The sequence below is a fragment of the Abramis brama genome (genome assembly GCF_963993115.1).
Source record: "Abramis brama genome assembly, chromosome: 1".
NCBI classification, from domain to species: domain Eukaryota; kingdom Metazoa; phylum Chordata; class Actinopteri; order Cypriniformes; family Leuciscidae; genus Abramis; species Abramis brama.
Window position 1 is genome coordinate 35,033,062 of NC_139963.1, and position 23,779 is coordinate 35,056,840.

Sequence of the window (23,779 nt, forward strand, 5' to 3'; positions counted from 1 at the left end):
AATAGGCCTATACAACAGAATTGGACAAAGCAAACTTTTCGTACACATACACAGGTGTCTTTATTTTCAAACTTATAACATTTATGGAATCATACATGACCACTAATAAGCCTATTTCAATTCAACACTCACTCGCAGGAAATGACGACAGGTTTAAAGTTTAAAGAAAACTAGCCTATTTCTAAGCAATAAACGTATAATATCTCTTAATTATTAATTTAGATCTCGGTCACTGCGGAGAGCATGGAATCGCACAGATCCTTTTCTCTTTCCTCAAACAGGAAACGTACCACCCAGTTCTCTCCCTTTAAGATAACACAGTCTTCACCATGCAAAGGATTTTCGCCTTTCCAGTCATCTGGTGGTGACTCCCATCTACAGGGCTCTCAAGTTTTGAAGACAGGCAAGAGTGAGGCATCAGTGTTTACTGTGAGAAAGCACAAGTAGTTTCAGCCAGAACTTAAATGTGGCTAAACATGCCATTGAAGGAGAGTTAAAGGTATTGATAGAAAACAAATGCAGGAGAAAAGAAGAAATATCTTTACATTAATACTGACAACTTGATTAAAGTGTTTTAATGCCTTGAGCATCTTTTATGTTTGGCAAAGATTATGTTACAGTACAAGTCATTATTCTATAATAGTAATTATAAGTTAACAACAAGCACTTTCTCTTATCTTCATCCGCTGGCGTCAGTTTAGAGTGTGATATAATTGAAATATACATTTTCAGGCATCTTTTGTCTGAAGAGAGATATTTAATGCAGTGAAGAGAGAACTGAAGTCAAAATACTGAAAAGAAAGGCAGGTTTCTGGGGGCTTTATTCGACCACATCGACCAGTTAACAGTGCATGCAAAATTTACAGTCAGCTGCTTATTAGTGGTGTATGTTTTCAACCATATTATACCTCACGTCTTTTCATTTGGCATTATTTAGCTAAATTGTTGCTTTTTATTGGTATTGACTACAGAAAAGTCATTTGATAATGATTTATTGTTAATAGTAAAAATTATTTAGGATAAACCCTGAAGGGGTGGATTGGAATCCAATGAGTGATTATAATCAAGGTATTAATCAATATTTTTCCTTCTAAATATCAAATGAGTTGAATGACTTCTCTGGAGATTTTACTTTGTTATAGAAGTCACCAGTGTGATTACTGAAATGTTCTTTTCATGTATTCTTTAATGTCAGTATTTGATATCTGAATGCAGTGACAGTGCTTGCTTATTTAGCCCGGCTTCCAGAAATGAAATAGGGACTTGTTTTGTGTTTGAGAAAGGTCTTCAACATGTTAAAACATATAGGGGTCATTGAAGCCAATAGTTTAAGGGACCATTTCTTTGGTAAAGCCTTACTTTCCAGTTAGACTAAAGTGTCCTCTCCTTGAGAGAAAGAACGCATTATCTTGATGTTTTGAGAGGACTCTCCTGTTTATAGTTCGAGCCTGGCCAAATCCAACCTTGGAAAAGCTGTGTGTCGGTGTGTGTGTTAGTCTTCTTGGTTACAGGTTAAGGAACCACTGGCATGATTGGAGATTGACTGAGTTGTTGTTCAGGACTTGCTGGCGCCCAGCAACCCAAATCTGCGACCTGGAAGGTCACGACGTGCCTGACTTCAGGGTCCGAGTGTCAGCTGCATAATCGATGGAGATATGCTTCAGTCTATCTGTATATGTGTGGAAAATTACTGTGTTTATCTATTTCTTAGCCAATGAGAATCATTCAACCAGAAGCAATGACGTAGCTTAGACCTTGGTGAAGGGTATAACTGCTGTGATCTTTGTAACTGTAAGCGGGGCGGCCTACGAACTCCTGTGTGAGTCTTGAAGCTGACTTCTGCTGATGAAACTGCAAACTATCTTCAGTAAAACTTTTCTTCAATTTATTATAATTCTGACTCCAGGTTCTCTTTCAAACATCTGGTCCTTGGGTCCTAAACTGTTTCCCCCTAACAACCCCTTGAGATAAAAATATAAAAAGTTACAATTACAGCAATTAACACTAGTTAATTATATAACAAAAATATTGATGTATAAAAACTTTATACTGTTGACAACAGAGGATGAGATTTAAAAAGAGAGATTAGCCTGCATATGTAATAAAGTATAGCTAGAAAAGAACATTTAAAAAAATACTATTATTGCTATGGAAGATAGACCATAAGGATTTGCTGCAGACAGTTATTCAAAATAGACAGATTATTAAAGGAATTTACCATGAGATAGGCTTTGCACATGGTTAATTATAATAAAAAAAAATTACAATAAAGAGGAATCTGTAATTATTCACTAGACTTATGCTAATAAATTGTTTAATGTTCAAAAACGGTGTTGTACATAAATCACAAAAGATTTACAACATTAAAAAAAATATGTAAAGTATGACATTTCAGTAGATTCCCATATCAAACATGGAATAGTAAGGAAATGTCAAAACAAGTATACAAAAAGTAATATCAAATAAGACTATTAACCTCCTATATATATATATATATATATATATATTAAAAAAACTCTAGGTCTACTGAAGGCATGGGATCTCACAAATGCTCCTCTCTTCTCTCAAGCAAGAAACGTCTTCTTGTGCATTTCCTTTGAGTACAGCACAGTTGTGTTGTTTGTAATTCAGCTCTGACCAGTTCCCAGCACTGTTCCCAGCCCAGTAGAGATCAGATTCACCAGTAACACATAGTCTCCGAGCAAGAAATTCCTGCGTAACAAACACATCATATTTTGTACTATTTATTCTATTACGGCTTTATCATAAAAATATTTATGTATGGCTTTACAAACTGAAATATCAATTAGAGTATTACTGTTTTGCAACTTTTTTGTGAAAACACAATGTGGGTTTTCACACCTGGTCCCACTTTTCTCACATTTGTTTCTATTTTAAAAACATTGGTTTCATTCATCGTTTTCAATGAAATCTTTGTGTATGGCTTTATCAATTAAACTATAGAAGAACTATATTTTATGTGACCAAATTACAGTTGCCTCAACTTTGTAGCTGTTTCACACCTGGACCCACTTCTCTCACATTTGTTATTTTAAAAACATGCACAATGTCGGGATAATACAGACATTTTGATGTACCTTCTCCTCTGTGTTGTTAATAAAGACCAGATCACCACCCAGATCCTGGCAGTGCTTTCTGCTGGAGCTCCAGGTCTTGTTGTGGTTGGAGAAAACATAGAAGCTGCCGTTGCCTTTTAACCACTGCTCTGGCAAATCTACAGAGATAGGTTTTTTTTTTTTTTTTTTTTTTTTTTTTTTAAAGAGGAAACAAGACTGTATGTCTGTGGTTTAGCTAGAAGCACATTTGTAGGTTGGAAAAAAAACAGAAACCCTGCTGAACTGCACCTTTACATACTTTAAATGGGGTTCTAAAATATTTTGAAATGACTCATTGTTAAAAACACAAGAATAGACATGGCAAGAAGATTCTCAGAAGGCTACTCAGAATGTGTACAGTAGCACAGAGCATTCAAGACTGTTATTTTACTGATAAAAAACAAGTTAAAGACTGATTACTTTAGGCACTTCAGGTAATTAATTGCAGATTTTGAAGATAATCCACCAGCTCTTGTGTACTGTATGTTGAAAAACAAGACATAGTTTTACCTGGGCAGTAATCAAATGACCTCCATTCCTCATACGTGCACCCTGGACTACCTTGTTCATTTTCTGAATAGGGGTGTGAGGAATGAAGAAAATCAAAGATTACTTAAAGTCACTATGAAATCAAAATTGACCACACTCAACAAATATTTCAGCCTGTTTTTAAAATAACAATATGTAAGATTTTTGGATTAAAATCTCCAAAAAACACTAGAACAATGTTATATATTTTGTTGACTTGTGTACATTATCCCAAATGTTTCCAACAATGTTTAAATCCAGAGAAATCAGCTATTTTACCCAGTGTAACATCCTGTGTCATTGCATCGCCTGTCAATGATGTAATATATCCGCATTACCCTCGATTTCCGCTTTAATATATTGTGTTTTATTAGACAGTTGAGCAACTGTTTGGATACATTTATCAACCGAAAACTTATATAGCCTAGCTCAACACAGTTAGTCTTATTGTCAAATCTCTTGTTTTCTTGAATTACCGCGAGTAACATGTTTGTACCCGAAAAGTAAATCAGACAACACTATTATGTCAAGTTGCTAACATAGCATAATCAGAAAGAGCTTTATTTGTAGTAGTAACAGTTATACAGCATTTCCTCCACCTCTCAATATTAAAATAAATTGCATGCCATTTAGCAACAAAAGTCATCCAGCTTTTATTAATATGATATTCTAATTTCAATCGCTTACTGCAGTTTGCAACAAGTGTCTCACATGAGCCACCGAGCGAAAGAACGGAGTAACGTTATAACATAACTTTCAACAAACTCAAAAGTATTTTTAGTGTGATTGTTTGACCAAGTAGCACTGTGTTACCCCACAATTATAATTCATCCACTAAAGTGATCTGTATGAGTAAAGGAGCGGTCATATAAGCATAATAAAAACAGCAACATAAAATGCCACATGCTCTCTGCCCTGCTTCATAACATAGTAATGTTAATACAACTTTAATACATAAGCTCATTCGTGGACATGATTTCTGCCTGAGTCCCGTCGGATTACTTTCCATCGGCTTTGGAGGTGAAAACAAAAACTCCCATGATTCCACGCTCATTCACGGCATCAAGCTACGCCTTTGTTATTGTTTTGAATAAGCGATCTCAAGTGGGGAAGCTTACATACTGTGCCTTTAAGATTTACGAATTTCAATTGTATAGTAAAATCCATCAAATTTGATTCCATCAAATTAAATTGAATAATCCTTACATATTATTATGGATTAAGAATTTTAAGTGAGTAAAAAAAAACTATAGCTTTAATAAAACATTTCATGTTTCATGTTATTCATAAATTTAAAAAAGAAAATTAAAATATGTTTAAATTTATAAATATGAATCACATAAATGAATCACTTTTTTTTACTCATTTAAAATTCTTAATTCGAATATAGTATGTAAGGAGAAATTCAATTCAATGGAATTTTACTATACAATTGAAATTTGTAAATCTTTTAAAAAAAAAATTTTTTTAAATGCCCTTTTAAAGGAATATTTCAGTATTTAATACGAATGATTTATCTGTACACATCATTATTTTTTAAATTCATGTACCTTCATAATCTATCATCAAAATAACTTCTCCACTTCTCTCCTCTGATGTGTTTAGGCTACTGCCGAAAGGGCGGGAGTCGCAGGACAATCTGTCACTCACATGACATCACGGCAATAGCACACCACAAACATTCAATCAATTCCAGATGGACAAAATCAAGTCCCGCCCTACATATTTTCTTGCTCAAGAAGCCGTTTCACTCTATTCGCCCTTAACATCTTAGCGCATGGTCTAAAGCGCACGGCGCAAGTGCAGTTAGGATGTGTCCAAATCCATTTTTGCTAGTTTAACGATGGGGAAAATGGTCGGTTTTAGACCGCCCAGCCCATGGTCTAAAAGGGTTGTCCCTATTCTCTTAAAGGAGTAGTTCACTTTAAAATGAAAATTCTGTCATCATATACTCACCCTCATGTTGTTTCAAACCTGTATGAATTTCTTTCTTCTGCTGAACACAAAGGAAGATATTTTGAAGAATTTCAGTAACCAGGCAGTTTTTGGGTCCCATTGACTTCCATAGTAGGAAAAAAATATACTTAAATTCTTACAGGTTTGAAACAACATGAGGGTGAGTATATGATGACAGAATTTTCATTTTAAAGTGAACTACTCCTTTAATGAGTAATGGGTGTGTTTTGGGCGTAACATGCAATAAACCAATCAGAGTCTCGTCTCCCATTCCCTTTAAAAGCCAGTTGCGCTCGCATCATGGCGGATTGCTATTTACATGGCGGAATTTGATAGCGAAAAGACTGAACTCTAGAAGGTTCTATCGGACAAGCAGACCATCTGGGACAAGTCGGATTCTACCATATCTTGCGTCGCGATTGGCGCTGCATAACGCCGGGTGTATGATAGGGCCATATATATGTCATGTTCCTATGACTTTAGAAAATTGTCAGTAGAATATCATATAACATTTGAACATATACAGATGAATGATTTACCTGAAATTGAGCAGTTTGTTACTGGCTCACAATGCAACAACGCATTTTTGTCTTTAATGAAATCTGCGAAAGTAAGAACAGTGAAATAAATAAATGTATGTAGCTAAATGTAAATATACCTCTGGTACTGTATGCAACATAATAGTTCCTGTAAAATATGAGGATACTTACACAAATATGCAAGCACACCATTTACCAGCAGAGACAGGAGGAGGAAAACAGCAATAACGGCAAAGATAGGTCTACATTTCTTCTCTTTGGTAGATTTCCTACCTACAAAATAAAATAAATTTTAAAAGTGTAGAATACTGGAGAAAAATCTTTAGAAACAATTTTAATTCAGTAGATTACAGCTTTGCACCAACAGAGAGTTTTTAAATATATATTTTATGTCTAAAAATAGTATAGCCTGCATGTCTAAAAATAGCATTTGCATTTCAAGTAACTATACATTGTTTCAGCTACCGACACAAACTCTAAGTAAGGGTTAATGTTTACTGCCTGTTGCTATGGTTACTCACAGCTGATGTAGCCAGCGCATTTATTTATTAATTTTGAACGGTAAACAGCCAGAACTCCTTTACTAGGTGTCCTCTATCACTTTTTAATGGACACCCTGCAGCCAATCAGAATAGAGTATTCACCCAGACCATGGTATAATTTGTTTTAAAATTGTTTGAAAACGCGGATGAAACGTTATACTTATTTTAAAAGAATACATATTTTACCGTTTTCTTAAACCTCTTTGGGGCTCAAAGAAACATGGTTTTGTGCTACACACACCAAACCTAAATTTAGAACCACAACCACAAAGAGAAAAAACACAAGGAGAAAATGAATCAAGAACTTACTTCCAAGTGAATCCTTTTTCATCCATCTAGTGTTGTCATAAATATGATCAGACATGTCATGTTTGGGCATTGTTGTGTCAAACAGAGAAGTGCGCACTGTGCAGCAAGAGAGGTGAAGTGAGATCAGGCTGTCAGTGAAGACACACTCACGTCAACCCTGTGTCATTTCCTGTAACATTATGGGTTATCATGCTGATAGCATTTCTAGATATGTCTATAGAAATATTTTTCTCTGTCTTGTCAGTGCTATATTGTCAGTATATTACATATTGTCACCTTCCTAAAATAAATGGCAAAAAATTTTTTTTTTTTTTTTTTTGCATAAGTCATCTCCTCATGATGCTGGCCACCTCTGGTAAAATCACCCACATCCTCAGTTGAACAGATCATGCAGTTCTACCCCTGTATAATGGTCTATGTCAAGAGTGTGACTTAGGCCGTTTTATTTTGCCTAAGTCAAAAGACAATGAGACTTAGGCAATTTTACAAACTTTTCAAGATGGCAGCTGCATCAAGAAGAACAAAAAAATACTCAACCTCTGAAGTTAGTTCAGTTTTTTTTTTTTTTTCTGAGAAACCTGAAAAAAAAATGACTTGGCCAATTATTTTAGGAAGGTGACGAGATGTACAATGCAGACAGGGGCGTAGCACAAGATCCAGGGCCCTATGCATAGGGCAGTCCTGATGGGCCCCCATGTTCCTCAATTTGTATATATAACTCCCAATGTAGGCTATAAAATTGCTAATTATTGCTAATTTTAGATATTATAGCCTATTAATTTAAAATTAAACAGGTTTCAATTTAGGCTATTATAATGGTGTGTTATATGTAAACAGCATTGTTAGTGTGCAGTTTATTTATTTAGCCTTTACCTCAGATTACATGTATAACCAAATTATCATCTGAAAGTGTATGTTCTGCTCGTTCAATGGGTTGTCTCAGTTCATTTTTAGCATTAACGATCACGAGATATTCAACCAGTTTAGCATTTTAGATTTCGTGTTCTAGTTTGTGCTCACCTTTCTTTGAAAAGAAGTCAGTTACTAATTGTTTCCCCTCATTTTGTTTTCTTTCCTTCTCCTGTCTTTCCTTTCTTTTTTGGTGGTCTGATTTGGCTTTCTTTGAGCATCTGGTGGAGCGCAAACTTCTGCTGTAGAAATGTCTTTCTCAGGCCCCGTTTACACGTACATGGTTATTTTGAAAAACGGAGACATTTCCCTTCGTTTGCACCCTTCGTTTACACGCAAACGGAGGATTCGCCAAAGAAACCGATTCTTTCTAAAAACTCCGGCCAGAGTGGAGATTTTGAAAATCTTCGTTTGCACGTTTGCATGTAAACAGAGAAAAACGGAGTTTTAGGCAGCGACGTCACGGAATGTGACCATTTTCGGGATTCTGATTGGCTAAGGTGGGCTTGAGCTTCTCGTTACACTGCCACCTACAGGTTTGGCATGCTCTTGACAGCATATACACAGGTTCGTGTGCACGATGTTATTTTTGAAAACGAAGAGGGGAGAAATGTCCGTTTATGAAAATAGCCATCCACGTGTAAACGTAGCCTAACTAACATAAACAAAATGCGTGCAGATGGACTAAACCATTTGGCGCATTACCAAGGGGTGAGACCAGTCAGTCAATCAGTTATTCAGCCAATACACCAACTTTACATTTCATCTGACATTCATTATGAAATTTAATTAGAAAAATGAAAATATCCAGGTAAAATAAAATATATTCCAGACTTTTCAAGGGCCCTCTCTCCCAGAGTGCGAATTACCCCACCATAATTGGGGGGTACTGCCCCTTCACTTCTTCTATGACCATCATGGTCTACTACTATATCAATCCCCACAGTGATCGTCAAGTGCAACATGTGTTGTGTAACACACATACAAGGTCTAAACATGTGACAAACTGATAATCAGTAGGCTACAGAATATCTAATTGTTATTATATATCCAAAAGATAACTGTTTTGATCAACTCCCAAGAGTTAGAAGTTAAGTGCACTGAAATACCATTCTAATTACTAGTAAACGTAATACCTTTACAAGAAGCCTAGTGCCTATTTCAGGGTTTTCCCTGGCTCAAAACGAGGCGGAGGTGGTAAAATCATAATAATGTATTTTAATAATAAGATAATTAAATTTGTATTTTTTTTTATAGATCATCATATAGCCTAATGTGTTTCCCACATTTTTTTGTTGGTGGAGCTTGGTATCTCTAGGGGGTCCGGGGGCATGCCCCCCCGGAAGAAAATTTTGTACATTTTAAAGATAAATTCATTAATCTGGTGCAGTTTGAGTCACCCGAATCCGCTGTTAAAATTAATAATCCACCCGCAAACCGCCCATATTTTTTGATTTAGATATCTGCATCTGATCATCACATTACAATTATTCAAATTCTTATTGTTAAGCATGATAATATGGTAACATATCACACTGAAGTAGGCTGATTTAAAATGAACATTTATTTAAAATAAAAGTTCTTCTTTTGACAAAATTACATTTCCTTAATAGCCTAAACGAGGCTTTACTCCCTTCAAGCTTAAATTGTCAATGTTTCATTACATCACTGTTTGAAAACACTCAGAATAATTTTTTGTACCTTTATAAAGGGCATTTTCCCCTAATTTTATTAAATGTATGCTCCATCTTTCATTTCAAATTCTTAAATTTGATAAATATATTCAATTAAAATAATTAGGCTGTAAGCAATACAATTAAATAATTTACATTGAAAAATTATAACTGTATTAAATTAGATTATTTTATTTTAAATATTTTTGAATATACAAATAAGGAATGTTGAAAAGAATGATACTTTATGAAACTAGCGTTTTGTCATTCAACGTTGACGCTTGCTTGAGAAGTTGAAGTCGTTCTCTATCTCCGTTGCTTCTAGCCACGGTGGTTAAAAATGGTACGGTCCACAATAGGGGTGTCTGAAATCGCTTTACATTAAAATGTTCCTACAGTGAAAATAGGAGTTGACTTGTATTGTAACTGTAATTATATTTTTTCACTATCAGAAAAATTATCTGACCCCCCCAAAACTGATATTTCTGTCCCTTTGGGGTCCCCCTGTAATTCGAACTATGCTCTCTCCCCTTGGGGCCCTGATAATCAGTACTGGTTTTACCCCAGTCCGACACCCCTGAATGCAGATGTCCTATCTATAGTCAATAAAACCCAATAGCCAATGTGTCACAAGATACTATAAAAATGAGCCTACTCGTGTGTTAACATTTCTAAATAATGATAAAATGTAGATAAGAAATAAATCTATTTGTCACTAGCTAGTACTCTCAACAACAACACAAAAAACCTTTTTTTAACCACTTACACCCTGAAGGCATTTTAGTATTAATTGTAGAAATATTGGAATAATTCAATTTAATGAAAACCATTTATTAAGTTAACTGTAAGCAATTAATTCAAGTTAAATAGACACCATTGATTCTAGTAGATGTTCAGTACATGGTTGATTCTATTGGGTTTTGACTTGTTTCACTCACGTGGAACCACTGTCCATGATTGAATCATGTTCAGCCAAAGAGCTATTTTTGAGTGTAGACATTTCACTGTTATATTTGCACAACTGCCTCATTAGTTGCCCATGCAACAGCATCATTGGCTGCATCTGAAATACTGCTTCTAGTTTTTAACCCCCGATCTCTATCACCACTGGTCATATATATGAAATGTTTTGTTTGTCCAGTTAATTTGTCCGCAGTTCAGACAAATTTAGTCAAACCCTAGACTCACCTTTCAAGATTCATACTTCATCCAAAGGTATTTGCAAATGCTGTGGGTTATTCTTTGCTTTATTATTGAATAACATCTGTAATTTATCAGTTAATAATTAAGTACTCAATTGTCCTTTATTTAAATCATTGAACTGCGAAATCAAACTTACTATATCTTCCTACTTCTAAATTAAATTCACATCTTTGTACTGAAGCAGCAGTGGATTCCAATCCACCCCCTTCAGTTTACTGCTAGGGGGAAACAGTTTAGGACCCAAGGACCAGATGTTTGAAAGAAGAACCTGGAGTCAGAATTATAATAAATTGAAGAAAAGTTTTACTGAAGATAGTTTGCAGTTTCATCAGCAGAAGTCAGCTTCAAGACTCACACAGGAGTTCGTAGGCCGCCCCGCTTACAGTTACAAAGATCACAGCAGTTATACCCTTCACCAAGGTCTAACGTCATTGCTTCTGGTTGAATGATTCTCATTGGCTAAGAAATAGATAAACATAGTAATTTTCCACACATATACAGATAAACTGAAGCATATCTCCATCGATTATGCAGCTGACACTCGGACCCTGAAGTCAGGCACGTCGTGACCTTCCAGGTCTCAGATTTGGGTTGCTGGGCGCCAGCAAGTCCTGAACAACAACTCAGTCAATCTCCAATCATGCCAGTGGTTCCTTAACCTGTAACCAAGAAGACTAACACACACACCGACACACAGCTTTTCCAAGGTTGGATTCGGCCAGGCTCTAACTATAAACAGGAGAGTCCTCTCAAAACATCAAGATAATGCATTCTTTCTCTCAAGGAGAGGACACTTTAGTCTAACTGGAAAGTAAGGCTTTACCAAAGAAATGGTCCCTTAAACTATTGGCTTCAATGACCCCTATATGTTTTAACACGTTGAAGACCTTTCTCAAACACAAAACAAGTCCCTATTTCATTTCTGGAAGCCGGGCTAAATAAGCAAGCACTGTCACTGCATTCAGATATCAAATACTGACATTAAAGAATACATGAAAAGAACATTTCAGTAATCACACTGGTGACTTCTATAACAAAGTAAAATCTCCAGAGAAGTCATTCAACTCATTTGATATTTAGAAGGAAAAATTAATACCTTGATTATAATCACTCATTACATATACATTGAAGCAGCAGTGGATCCAATCCACCCCCTTCAGTACATTGGTACTATTTATAGGACTTGTATGGCTTCTTCTGTTTAGCCTATTTAAGGCAGTTTACATGTTCATAAAGTGATCAAGCTTTTTTTCCCTTCATAACTATACTTTTATTCTGCTTTATAATTATGCTTTATTGTTTACATTATTTTAAATGTCCTTTTTTTACTTTATCATCTTAATTTTTATTGTCTGTAGGGGGCTTGCAGAAAGAAATATAAACTTTTATTAAGTAGCCTACATATTTATTAAGAACATGGAATCTCGCAAATGCTTCTCTCCTTCCTCAAGCACAAAACATCTCCCCACATCGACTCAGGCGTTCGTCCATTCAATACAACACAATCTTCCCCCAGAGGATTGTCTGCTGATTTGTGATCATCAGGGGGCATTGCCCAGAATCTGACAAATAAAAAAAATTAATAAAAAAAATAATGAATTAATTAATCATATAGGGACTGCTCGTTTTTAATTTAAGGGGCTACCGGAGGAGTTTTGAGATCCATAGTCAAAATAGACTTGACCCTCCCTTCGCCAGCAATACATTTGACCCTCAAAAATGATTGTGAAAAAAGGCATGATTCTCCCCGAAATTTATTGATTACTTCTGTACTGGTTTGCGCTTGGCAAAGATGATCAGATAGCCACTGTTTTTTTTTACAACCATGACAAACGACTTACGCATAAGGTAGAGCTAAACAGATGACGACAGCGCTGCGACGTCGAAGTCATTAGTAAACATTGCAAGATGGCTATGGATGAACACCAGTTGTTTGAAACGGCTTTGGCTGCTACAATGAACGAGTTAGACTTGGCTTTTTATCTAAAACAGGAACAGAAGACGCCGCTCGAATCGTTCCTTTGCAAGAAGGACGTTTTTGCTGTTTTGCCGACCAGATACGGTAAGAGTCTAAGATATCCATATAAACGCTAGATGTCTTAAGGCAGAGTCACTTCCGGCATCACCGGCGGTCATTTTACCACAGGGAAGCTGTGAATTAAGGTGAGTGATCAGCACGCACACAAATCCTCATATCTCGCTGAAATCTTGACGGATTTACAAACGGTTTGGTTTATTACAAACGTTATTAAAGTGGCTATAATTCTTTCATATGGAAGTCCATTGTTATAATTATTCATATGTATGCAGTGTCATAACTACATCTCTGACGTTTATAACAAACCAAACCGTTTGAAAATCGGTTGAAAATTGAGCAAGTTATGGTTATTTAAAAGTACATGCACCATGTTACGAGTGAGCGAGCACCCTGTGGTAAGAAGGCCGCCGTGTGCGGACGTCGACCTCCATTGGCCAGCACAAGACATCTAGCCTTTATTATATGATATCTATGGTCTAATCTACCAGTTAGCTCCGCTGGTAGCTAAGCATATGGGGTTTATTGTTGTGATTGGCCATCCAATTGCGTGCAGTGAGATTTTCAAATGCATGCTTGGTGCCGCCCCTCGAGCTGGGCGATTTTCATTAGTCGACCCCAGACCATTAATCTTTTAGATTTAGGTCTGGATTTCCAGGCTAGAAGTTATCAGCAACTTTTATTCAAAAAAAAGTTTTGTCAGCATTCCAATTCTCTTTGTACACATATACACTCTTTAATAGACGTTTAAACACAATTTAAACAACGTTTTATTCAATGCTACTTCTATATATATTTATATATTAAGTTGCTCAAGCAAGTGGTAAAATATATTAAATTAAAACTTAAAATTGACAAAAACAGCTGACTCTCGTGCCTTTTCTTTTGCATTTAAATTTTAATACAATAAATCTTGCATGTCACAAAGAACTTGTTTTGCTGAAAAAATCCTCCCCTATTTTCCTCCGGTGGTCCATTCCATAAATACAAATGGTCCCTTAGAGTGTAAAGCTGCATAAAAATGTATCATACATATCATACAGATATATTTATTAACACAGACATTTAAAATAATACTTGCCTAAGATGATCCTTGGTGTCGTCCACCCACAGCCAGACACCTTCATTGCGGCTATCAGTCAGACCAATCCAATATAATGTTTGTGCGCCAATAATGCGAATTTGGTTTGCAAGAAGTTTCTACAATAGAAAGTTCTGTCATGAAACTCTAGACGGCGCAGACTAATAGGTCCTTAACTATTAGCCTGCGCCAATCTCACATCATTCTCAATAGGGCACAGCTGATTGATTACTCCTGTGTCAGTAGCCAATAATCTTGCTGCTCAACCTTCAAATACTTGGTTAGCATTTGTCTTAGCAGTGCAGCGCGCTCAGAAACCCTCCACCTTCCCCAGCTCCACCTGTATAGATCTGCTACGGGTAATTCATGTACGCTATATTGTACAGCAGCAGCATGTCTTACTTGCTCACAGCAGCGTGGCGTGTATTGGCAGTAGCAAGTCCCGTACTTACTCTGCCGCAGCAACAGCGTAGCAGATTTATTCAGCCAAGACAAAATATATCAACTCTGTTCATTACCATGCCAAACATTCCTAGTTGTCAAGACTGACAGAGATTTGTTTCATTTAAGTTCAATGTACATCTTTGATCTTAAATCAAATGTTCTAATGATTTCATATTATATATCTATACCTGTTCCTCACTGCTGTTGATGATGACCAGGTCTCCACCCAGATCCTGACAGCGTTCTCTGCTGTTGTCCCAGTCCATGGTATCATTGGAGAAAACATAGAATCTGCCCTTGTCCTGGACCCACTTCGCAGGGAAATCTTGCGGGACAGTTTTTGAAAGTTTAATATCAGTGCCCTAAACTACATTTTGAATTATATATTCGATATAGTGTGGGGTACAAAACTGTTCTGTGTAACATGAGTAGTGTACATTTTATAAACTAGACTTATTCTGCAGCTGACTCTACATGTCTGAAAATATTCCAGTGTTTATTAAAATATTTGATGTATGTTTATACATAAGAACATAAGTAATAAATCGACTTGCTTTTTTTTGGACACTGCTGTACTTTAGACCTGTTTTCCATGTCCTTGTGAAAGATCTGTTTGATTTGAGCATTGTCGTCAACATCTAACATAAAAACAAAGAAAATTAAAAATGTTATTCTGAATAAACATACTGTTTTATGTAAAAAGAGAGAATGTGGAGTTCGTCTACCTGAATAAGAGCAGTGTGTTACTGGTTCACAACTCAAAAGCTGTTCTGGGTCATTTCTGTAATCTGTAATACAAATAAGATCACAGATTTCGTATTACAATATATTTACAGTAGTAAGTATTTAGGGTTATATGAACAACTAAAAAAAAATATTTTGAACTTCTATGTAATATATGTTGTATAAAAATGCATGAGAGTTAGAAGATTGAGTCACACTTGATATTTGACTTTAAAAACAATTGATTTGAGACGTCTAAATTAGAGTTTTTTTACCCACAGTTTAGAGACTAAATGAATAACAAAAGGTTTTTTATAGTGTAGTCTATAGGAAACTACAGAAAACCATTACAAAACAATATATGACCAGATAGAACAGAAAATAATATTTTATAAATCCATTGTAAACTGAACAAAGAGTGGAATAAACACAAATCATTTCAATGTGTTACTGTATGTGAAAATGATTTTTATATATACACTACCAGTCAAAAGTCTCTTCTGCTCACCTAGGCTGCATTTATTTGATTAAAAAAACACAAAAAAAACAGCAATATTGTGAAATATTATTATAATTTAAAACGGCTGTTTTCTATGTGAATATATATAGTGAAGTGTAATTTATTCCTATGATGTTAAAGCTGAATTTTCAGCATCATTGCTCCAGTCTCCAGTGTCACATGATCCTTCAGAAATCATTCTAATATGATGATTTGCTGCTCAAGAAACATTCATTATTATTATCAATGTTGAAAACAGTTGTGTACAATTTCTTTTCAGGATTCTTTGATTAATAGAAAGTTCAAAAGAACAGCATTTATCTGAAATAGAATCTTAACATTATAAATGTCTTTACTGTAACTTTTGATCAATTTAATTCATCCTTGATGAATAAAAGTATTGATTTTTTTTTTTTTTTTTTATTCTTAAAATTTTTAAAATGCAAATTCTTACCTCAAACTTTTGAACGCTAGTGTTTTGAAAGCTTTCTATTTCAGATAAATGCTGTAATGAAAATTCAGCTTTGATCAAAGGAATAAATTACACTTTACTATATATTCACATAGAAAACAGTTATTTTAAATTATAATAATATTTCACAATATTACTGTTTTATTTTTTTTTTGTTTTTTTTTTCAAATAAATGCAGCCTTGGTGAGCAGAAGAGACTTTTTTTAAAACATTAACAATCTTACCGATCCAAAACTTTTGACTGGTAGTGTAGCCTATATACATAACCTTTTTTTACACAAATTACAACTGTCCCTCACTTGTGGCACCATTTCATTAAAATGTTGCCACAAATACATTTTTATCAAAGTGAGTGTACTTGTTGACTGAGGAGATACCAGTGTCAGTGAAGAACATGTTTGGGTAACACTTTACAATAAGGTTTCATTACCATTAGATAATGCACTAACTAACATGAACTAACAATGACCATTAGGCTATGTTACAGTATTTATTCATCTTTGTTAATGTTAGTTAATACAAATACAGCTGTTCATTGTTTATTCATGTTAGTTCTCAGTGCATTAACTAATGTTAACAAATACAACGTTTGATTTTAATAATGTATTAGTAAATGTTGAAATTAACATGCTGCATGTAGAAGTATTGTTCATTCTTCATGTTAGCTCATTTTAACTAATGAAACCTTAAAGTGTTACCCATGTTTGAAATGAGCCATGTGAGGTAAATACAGCTGGATTGTTGCAAATGTAAAAAATAAATAAATACTACTGCTACTACTAATAATAATGATAATTAAATGCAATGCATGTAGTCAACATACATACTGCAATGTAATGTGTACATGCAACATGAGGATACTCACACAGGTAAGCCAAAACTGCATTCGCCAGCAGAGACAGCAAGAGGAGAACAGAGAGAAGAACTACCATACAGACACCATCTCTCTTATCGTTGACACACTCCTTTTCTGAAAATACATTATTAGTAGAGAAATTAATAGCCTTTGAAAAAAAAAAGTAAATAAACAAATCATCTCTCTTATCAGCAGGCATATATATATATATATAATAATAAAATAATAAATCAATAAAATAAAAAGTTAAAGTAAAATGAAGCTGCTGAAACAATTAATTTGCAAAAATGAAGTTGCGAAATAGCACTTACTTCTATTTTCATGAGCTGGTCTTGAGATGGCTCTTGGAATAGTGTTGGAATAAATAGCTTCAGGCATCTTCTGCAAGTAAAGAAATGAGAACTGACGAGAGGATCTGGTTAATTCTGGCTGGGGGTTAGTAGTTAGGTTTCCTGCCATCATTTCCTGTCACTTGGTTATTAGTTGTTGGGGGCATCATCTCAAACAATGACTGATAAAAGATTATCTGTGGTCAACGCTCCTTGAACGCTCTGCTCGCTTTTTGTGCTTCATGCCATTTATGGTTTTCCCTCATTGTTGTAATCTTACTCTAATTCCATATTGATGTAATATGTTACATTAGATAGAAACATGCTAAAGCGTTACTTTTTCATCCCTTTCTTACTGAACTGTAGGCCTCTTGCTGTACACAGTGCACACAGGTGTGATGGTGATAAAGCAGCAGCAAGCGCAGACCTTTAGACAAACAAAAAACATTCATCAATACATGTCACATATTTAGTCATTTGTTAGTTTAGTTTCATTCTCATGGACTTTGAGTTTGTTTATCATCCGTTACCTGTTTCCTTTGTTTAAATGTATTTACCAACTTTTAACAGCTTTCCTGTAGCTCAAACAGTAAAGTGTTGGCACTTGCAATGCCAAGGTCATGGGTTCGATGCCCAGGAAAAGCAAGAACTGATAAGAATATAAAATGTGTATCTTGAAATGCAATGTAAGTCGCTTTGGATAAAAGTGTCTGCCAAATGTAAATGTATCAGTTACCATGGTATTTCATTTGATCATCACACCTGTTCATCATCACTGCCTTAAGTTGTCTGTTCATTGTCAGCTATTGTTTGAGTGTAGACACGCTGTTACACTGTGTTGGATTATCTGAGTTTATTATTTTATTAAATACCTTTGGATTGGAACTTTTGATGACATGTTGGTTACTTGCCAACATATCCAGTTGTTTAGATAACGGTCATTACTGTAAGCATGAGGAACTTTTGTCGGTTCTTTTGGATCTTATTGTATTCTTATTGTAAAGAGGACTAGAAACACACTGTTCCTAATTGTGTTTTCACTGTTTTCTCTGTTGTGTTTGTATTGGTTGAAAAAAAAAAAAACACAACTGATCACAAAAAGATAAATGAAAAAAAACACAATAGTTCCCTCTTATATATCTTAGTAAAATATACTTGATTAAATTATTTTTTAATGAATTTGACTGTGATGGGCATAATACAAATGCTTTACACTGTAAAAAAAAATATGATCAATAATTTATGACAACATATGTTTTTACAATTGCTTTAACTCATCAATTTAAGCCAGTTTAATGTAATTCAAGTTAAAATGACTTAAACATCAAAGTTGATTGTAAAATATAAGGCAACTTTTGCAGTTTACAAATGATGATTGCAATAAACATAGGCATTCCTCTTTATTTTCGCACAATTGATATGGATTATTTTTACAATTTCTTAATGACCTTTTTAAAGTGTCAAAGTGGTAGTTGCGTAGCTGTCAATGGAGGGACAGAAATCTCTTAGATTTCATTAAAAAGATCTTCACTTGTGTTCCGAAGAAGAATGAATGTCTTGCATGAGGGTGAATAATTAAAGACAGAATATTCATTGTTGGTGACCTATCCCTTTAAGCATAACACATGAGCAAAGTTTAGTGAGTCACTACCCAGGAGAATGGCTGCTGTAATCAAAAAACAAGGGAGAACAAACTAAATATTAATAACTGATTACATTGCAGTCATGCTTTATTTCCTGTGATCTTTGTTTTTCTATGCCTTTTTTGTGTGATACAATAAAACCCATATTTAATTATATGCTGGAGTTTGCCTTTCTTGCCAAATGTTGTCATTTTAATACTAAAGCCAAGTTTAGTGTTTTCTTTTTCCCAATATAACAAACTCCTCATATTTTGATTTAGTCGAACCTGAAGTGTCATTAAAAGGAAATATTGTGCAAATATCCCCTTCTGGACATCACTTTTGGCCACTTCTGTATATATTGCGAGTCCTTTTACTTGAAGATTGTTGGTTGATCCACCAGGGGGCAAAAGACATGTAGTAAGATATTCTAAACATCTTAGAACTGGAGACGGGCCTCTGAGGCTTTAAAAAAGATTAAAATTATATATTTGGCATACACATTATAAGCACACATGCATTCGTGCTATTTCCATTGTACATATTCACTCATGTCTTGCTGTAAAGAAAGTGCATAATATTTTAAAGACAATGACATTATGTACAATTGGACAGTGCATATAACAACAAAAAGAATGCAAATGTATTATTTATAAAGAGCTACACAGATTCTACAGTGTAATCCATAGGCTATAAAATACATGAACAGTGATATTGAAAGTCATGAAAGATGCCTTAGCATTGATCAAGAACATGGAATCTCACAAATGCTTCTTTCCTTTTTCAAGCAAGAAATATCTCCCCATTTTTCTCCTCTTAAATATCCATTTAATACAGCACAGTCTTCATCATCATAATCGTCAGGAGGGAAGATCCACCATCTGACAGGACAAAATAAGTGTGTCAAAAATCCATATGACCTTTAAATAACTTGTACCATCAAACCGAGGCCATTTAAAGCACGTCGGATTTCAAAATAAAACGGTACTTACGAGAGGTTGCTGTTTAAGGGGGTGTTGTCCACCCATAGCCACGTCCCCTCAGTCTGGCGGTCAGTCAGACCAATCCAGTGGAGCACCGATGCCTTAGAAATGACTGTTTGCTGAGCAAGAAATTCCTAAAAAAGACATATGTCTCAAATATGATATTTAGCATGTACAGTGCAACCCAGGTAAAGTAGGCCTATAATTAGCAACCGAGTGTTTCATGCGGTCAATAAAGTGTTTTTCATGGTTTTTAGACCTATGCACCTTCTCGTTCAAAGTGGTTGCTGTCTCAAGTCAAAAGATACCCACCCTTAGGTTTCTATAATATTTTGGTGCTTACAGTAGTTTTGACTCAGGTCCTTCCTTCAGTGTGAAAATTAGGCAGATCATTCATTGTCCATGAAACTCTACAAGCAATCGTAGCTTTAACAAAACCACAAATTATTCAAATTCTAGTTCTCTATATGTACCTGCTCCTCACTGCTGTTGATGATGACCAGGTCTCCACCCAGATCCTGACAGCGTTCTCTGCTGCTGTTCCAGTCCATGGTATCATTGGAGAAAACATAGAATCTGCCCTTGTCCTGGACCCACTTCTCGGGCAAACCTGACAGGTTATTCTGTTTTTATTTATATGTGCAAAAATTCTCACTGAACAGCAGGATTAATAATTGTCCAATTTAAAGAAACATACAAACATGCCGATAAACATAAAAAATTGCTGTTAACTAGAACATACACAGAGAAAACACATAGTAGCACACACAATGATTATAAGGCCATACACATGCCAAATATGTTGAATGGCCATAATATGACATACCTTTATAAGTACAAGGGAGTGATGGCTTGTTAACTTCTGCGTTGTGTTGTAGAAGAAATGTTTAAAAAGTCAATCAATTAATTTAAATGATAAATGAATTAGATATGAAATACTTTGATAAATGGAATAAGAAAATGTGTTTTACAAACCTAGGTTTGAGCTGTTTGTCACTGGCTCACATCCCATTGACTGATTTGTGTTATTGGTGTAATCTGTGAAGCATACAATAGTATTGAGAAACTGATACACAGTGCAAACACAACTGGTACTCTGACACATGAGGATACTCACACAGGTAAGCCAAAACTGCATTCGCCAGCAGAGACAGGAAGAGGAGAACAGAGAGAAGAACTACCATACAGACACCATCTCTCTTATCGTTGACACACTCCTTTTCTGAAAATACATTATTAGTAGAGAAATTAATAGCCTTTGAAAAAAAAAAGTAAATAAACAAAGCACTAGTTCTCTAAAGCATTTTCTGTCAGGCAGATCGCAGGTTATTTTGGCCAACCAAACACTGTCAACTCTCATTCCCAAAAGGGGGTCCCACAGGGTCATGTCATGAGCCCGTTGAAAAAATCATCCTTGCACACAACTCCAGCTTCAACTCCTTCATAAAGCTTGCCGAGAATGCATTTTAGCAAAGGAATTGCATTTTTGAAAATAATTTGGAGAGCAATATTCAATTCACATCATTAGACAAAAAAAAAAAGACAAAAAAAAAGTGTATAGCCTATTATATACAGTATATATTCAACTATAATTGTATTACAAGATTTTTCTTTCTGGAATTATTTTTGTAAAAAGGACATGAATGATGGAGTTGAATGCACCACAAAGTTTTATGACATCTTAGATTTAAAACGTGAATGATGTTGAGTGTTAAACATGAAGAGAAAGAAAATCAATCAAATAACATAAAACTTTTAATGTTAAGGTCATAACACTGATGGAAATTACAAATCTAAACAATACCAATATATTAATTCTATGTAATTGCTGAAACATATTTATTTACATCTGATTTTCTAGGCACATTTCAAACTTACCCAGATTATATAAAATATAAATTAGGGTGGGAAAAGCGCACTTACGTTGATCTTTCTCTGTTGATCTTGAATTGTGATTTTGAAAATAATTTATGCAAATATTTTCAGGCATTTTGAGCCTACTGCTGATTTTCAAATGGAGAACTGTTCTGATTTGACTTGGTATATGAGGGGTTCAGCTGCTTTCATCATTTCCTGTCGTCATTTCCTGTCAGAAGTATTAGGTGTTGTTGGAGATTTCCCTTTGCCTCATGTAAATCTGTATTGCTGTGTTAAATCAGGTTAAATCAGGGAATCATGTTACCTGAGATATTTTTTAAAAATGGGTGTGGCCAAAGATTTTTCCACCAATAAAGAGATGTCTCCGGGAAAGAGGATTCTAACGGTAACGAGATCTCAAGGCAGAGCAAAAAAAAGAAAAAGATAGCTGATTGGCTAGTGATGAGAAAAGGTAGCCTATAAGACCTGAAGTTCGACTATTGCAAGCCAGATGTACAGGTGTCCAGCTGGCATTTCACTTTGTTGCTTGTCAATAAAGTTAATTCTTTGAGACCTGATTTGGGGACTTTGAATTTGCCACAACAGTGTTTGGGATATACAAATCCATTTAGGGTTATAGTTTTTATTTATCTGTAGTTTTATTCTCTAACATTTTTACATTGTCAGAGATAACATCAGTTTATCAGTAACTCATACAGTTTGTCTATGTGATATGGAACTCTTTCTTACACACGCACGCATGCACAAACACTCAAGATGGCATTGACTGTGGTATTTAAAGGTAGATCTATAGCTGCAAATATACAACGATAGCGTAATTACAAAGATCTCTGCACAGCTCTGGTTGTTATTCAGGTGGAGCACTCTCAGATTTAAATGGCAAGTAGTTGTTCTAATATTCGGCTAGCTGTAAATAGCAACATTAGCAAGATAAGAAAATACTAGATTGCCATCACTTACTGTACAGACTAGGGTACAACGGAAGAGAATAAATGCAAACAATCTGGAACTTCCCATTTCTGTCCATAATTATGCAATTTGAATTCCTGTTTATTTGGTTGTCAGTCACCAAGTAACAAAATTTCAACACTGGTTCTTTTGTGCAGGAAATGAGGGATTTTAGAAACACTTATGCTGAATCAGCAACACTTTGAAGCAGTCACACAAGACATTTATAACAATGGCCAATGAGACTTAATAATCCTTCTAAACTGAAATGATACTCTTTTGCAAGATTCTTGCAAACAGTGCCAGCACAATGGTAAACCAACATACCCTTTGAGTAACCAGTATAATGGAAAACTAGGGTGTTTTGTAACACTTTTTTACTTCAAAAGTATGTTTTTGTACTGTATTTTAAACTTTGATAACATTTCCCATGTTTATTTGCCACAAATTAAAGCCGTTTTGAAAACTAAAACCTGCCTACATTAATAAATGTAAGATATTCTAAAGAAAGAGTAAAATAAACTATAATTAAATATGGCATTTTACTATTTTTGTATGAGATTTATAAAAATACACAGTGCTGCTGAAAAAACATCAATAAATTAATATAATTAACACATTATTTTACATTAATTCTACCTGTGCATACTACGTACCTACTATAGTAATTATAAAGACTGGGCAATGACAATATAATATAAAAACCCTGAACCTGACCTTAAATCCATGTTAAAGGAACACGCCGACTTTTGGGGACTTTAGCTTATTCACCGTATCCCCCAGATAAGTCCATACATACCCTTCTCATCTCCGTGCGTGCCGTAACTCTGTCTGACGCACCCACCGCTAGCCTAGCTTAGCACAAAGACTGGAGGTAAACGGCTCCAGCTAGCATACTGCTCCCAATAAGTGACAAAATAACGCCAACATTTTCCTATTTAAGTTACATGTTGTGATTTGTATAGTCACAGCGTGTACAAATTACGGCACGCACGGAGATGAGAAGGGTATGTATGGACTTATCTAACTCTGGGGGATACGGTGAATGAGCTAAAGTCCCAAAAAGTAGGCATGTTCCTTTAAGTCCATGTATCTTCTATTACTCAGTACTTTCTTGGTTAAGTACACTGTAAG

The 23,779-nt window shown here is 35.1% G+C and overlaps 2 protein-coding genes across 7 annotated transcripts; both read right to left on the reverse strand.

Moving 5' to 3' along the window:
* Positions 1–44: 44 nt before the first annotated feature.
* LOC311098600 (CD209 antigen-like protein A) lies at positions 45–8,544 on the reverse strand. 3 transcript variants are annotated; one of them, XM_084138871.1, is made up of 7 exons: positions 8,011–8,544; positions 6,991–7,086; positions 6,311–6,412; positions 6,140–6,202; positions 3,627–3,689; positions 3,099–3,235; positions 45–2,712 (listed from the first exon to the last, which is right to left on the reverse strand). In XM_084138871.1, the coding sequence occupies exons 2-7, from the start codon at positions 7,058–7,060 to the stop codon at positions 2,524–2,526; spliced, it is 624 nt and encodes a 207-aa protein (XP_083994997.1). In that variant the 5' UTR covers positions 7,061–7,086; positions 8,011–8,544; the 3' UTR covers positions 45–2,523. The 3 variants fall into 3 exon arrangements, with proteins under 3 accessions (XP_083994997.1, XP_083994998.1, XP_083994999.1); XM_084138872.1 differs by having other exon boundaries at positions 6,991–7,118; XM_084138873.1 differs by having other exon boundaries at positions 6,991–7,159.
* Positions 8,545–11,057: 2,513 nt separating this feature from the next.
* On the reverse strand, positions 11,058–21,889 carry LOC311098578 (C-type lectin domain family 6 member A-like). Of its 4 annotated transcripts, none has more exons than XM_084138832.1 (14): positions 21,743–21,889; positions 20,937–21,041; positions 20,795–20,857; positions 20,646–20,681; positions 20,293–20,429; positions 19,829–19,953; positions 17,576–19,717; positions 17,197–17,266; positions 16,895–16,999; positions 15,061–15,123; positions 14,890–14,973; positions 14,524–14,660; positions 13,892–14,010; positions 11,058–12,337 (listed from the first exon to the last, which is right to left on the reverse strand). In XM_084138832.1, the coding sequence occupies exons 7-14, from the start codon at positions 17,660–17,662 to the stop codon at positions 12,184–12,186; spliced, it is 819 nt and encodes a 272-aa protein (XP_083994958.1). In that variant the 5' UTR covers positions 17,663–19,717; positions 19,829–19,953; positions 20,293–20,429; positions 20,646–20,681; positions 20,795–20,857; positions 20,937–21,041; positions 21,743–21,889; the 3' UTR covers positions 11,058–12,183. The 4 variants fall into 4 exon arrangements, with proteins under 4 accessions (XP_083994958.1, XP_083994957.1, XP_083994959.1 ...); XM_084138831.1 differs by having other exon boundaries at positions 17,571–19,717; XM_084138833.1 differs by having other exon boundaries at positions 17,552–19,717.
* Between the last annotated feature and the right edge of the window lie 1,890 nt (positions 21,890–23,779).

What these genes read in the sequence shown, in the direction of transcription:
- LOC311098600 (XM_084138871.1), bottom strand. Translation starts at nt 7,060, where the DNA reads ATGCCCAAACATGACATGTCTGATCATATTTATGACAACACTAGATGG. An exon ending in TGGTGTGCTTGCATATTTGT is followed by an intron (nt 6,203 to 6,310) that starts GTAAGTATCCTC and finishes TTACTTTCGCAG; the next exon opens with ATTTCATTAAAGACAAAAAT. An exon ending in GTCATTTGATTACTGCCCAG is followed by an intron (nt 3,236 to 3,626) that starts GTAAAACTATGT and finishes CTATCTCTGTAG; the next exon opens with ATTTGCCAGAGCAGTGGTTA.
- LOC311098578 (XM_084138831.1), bottom strand. Translation starts at nt 17,666, where the DNA reads ATGAATGTTTTTTGTTTGTCTAAAGGTCTGCGCTTGCTGCTGCTTTAT. An exon ending in AACACACTGCTCTTATTCAG is followed by an intron (nt 14,974 to 15,060) that starts GTAGACGAACTC and finishes TTTTTATGTTAG; the next exon opens with ATGTTGACGACAATGCTCAA. An exon ending in GACACCAAGGATCATCTTAG is followed by an intron (nt 12,338 to 13,891) that starts GCAAGTATTATT and finishes TTTATTTGTCAG; the next exon opens with ATTCTGGGCAATGCCCCCTG.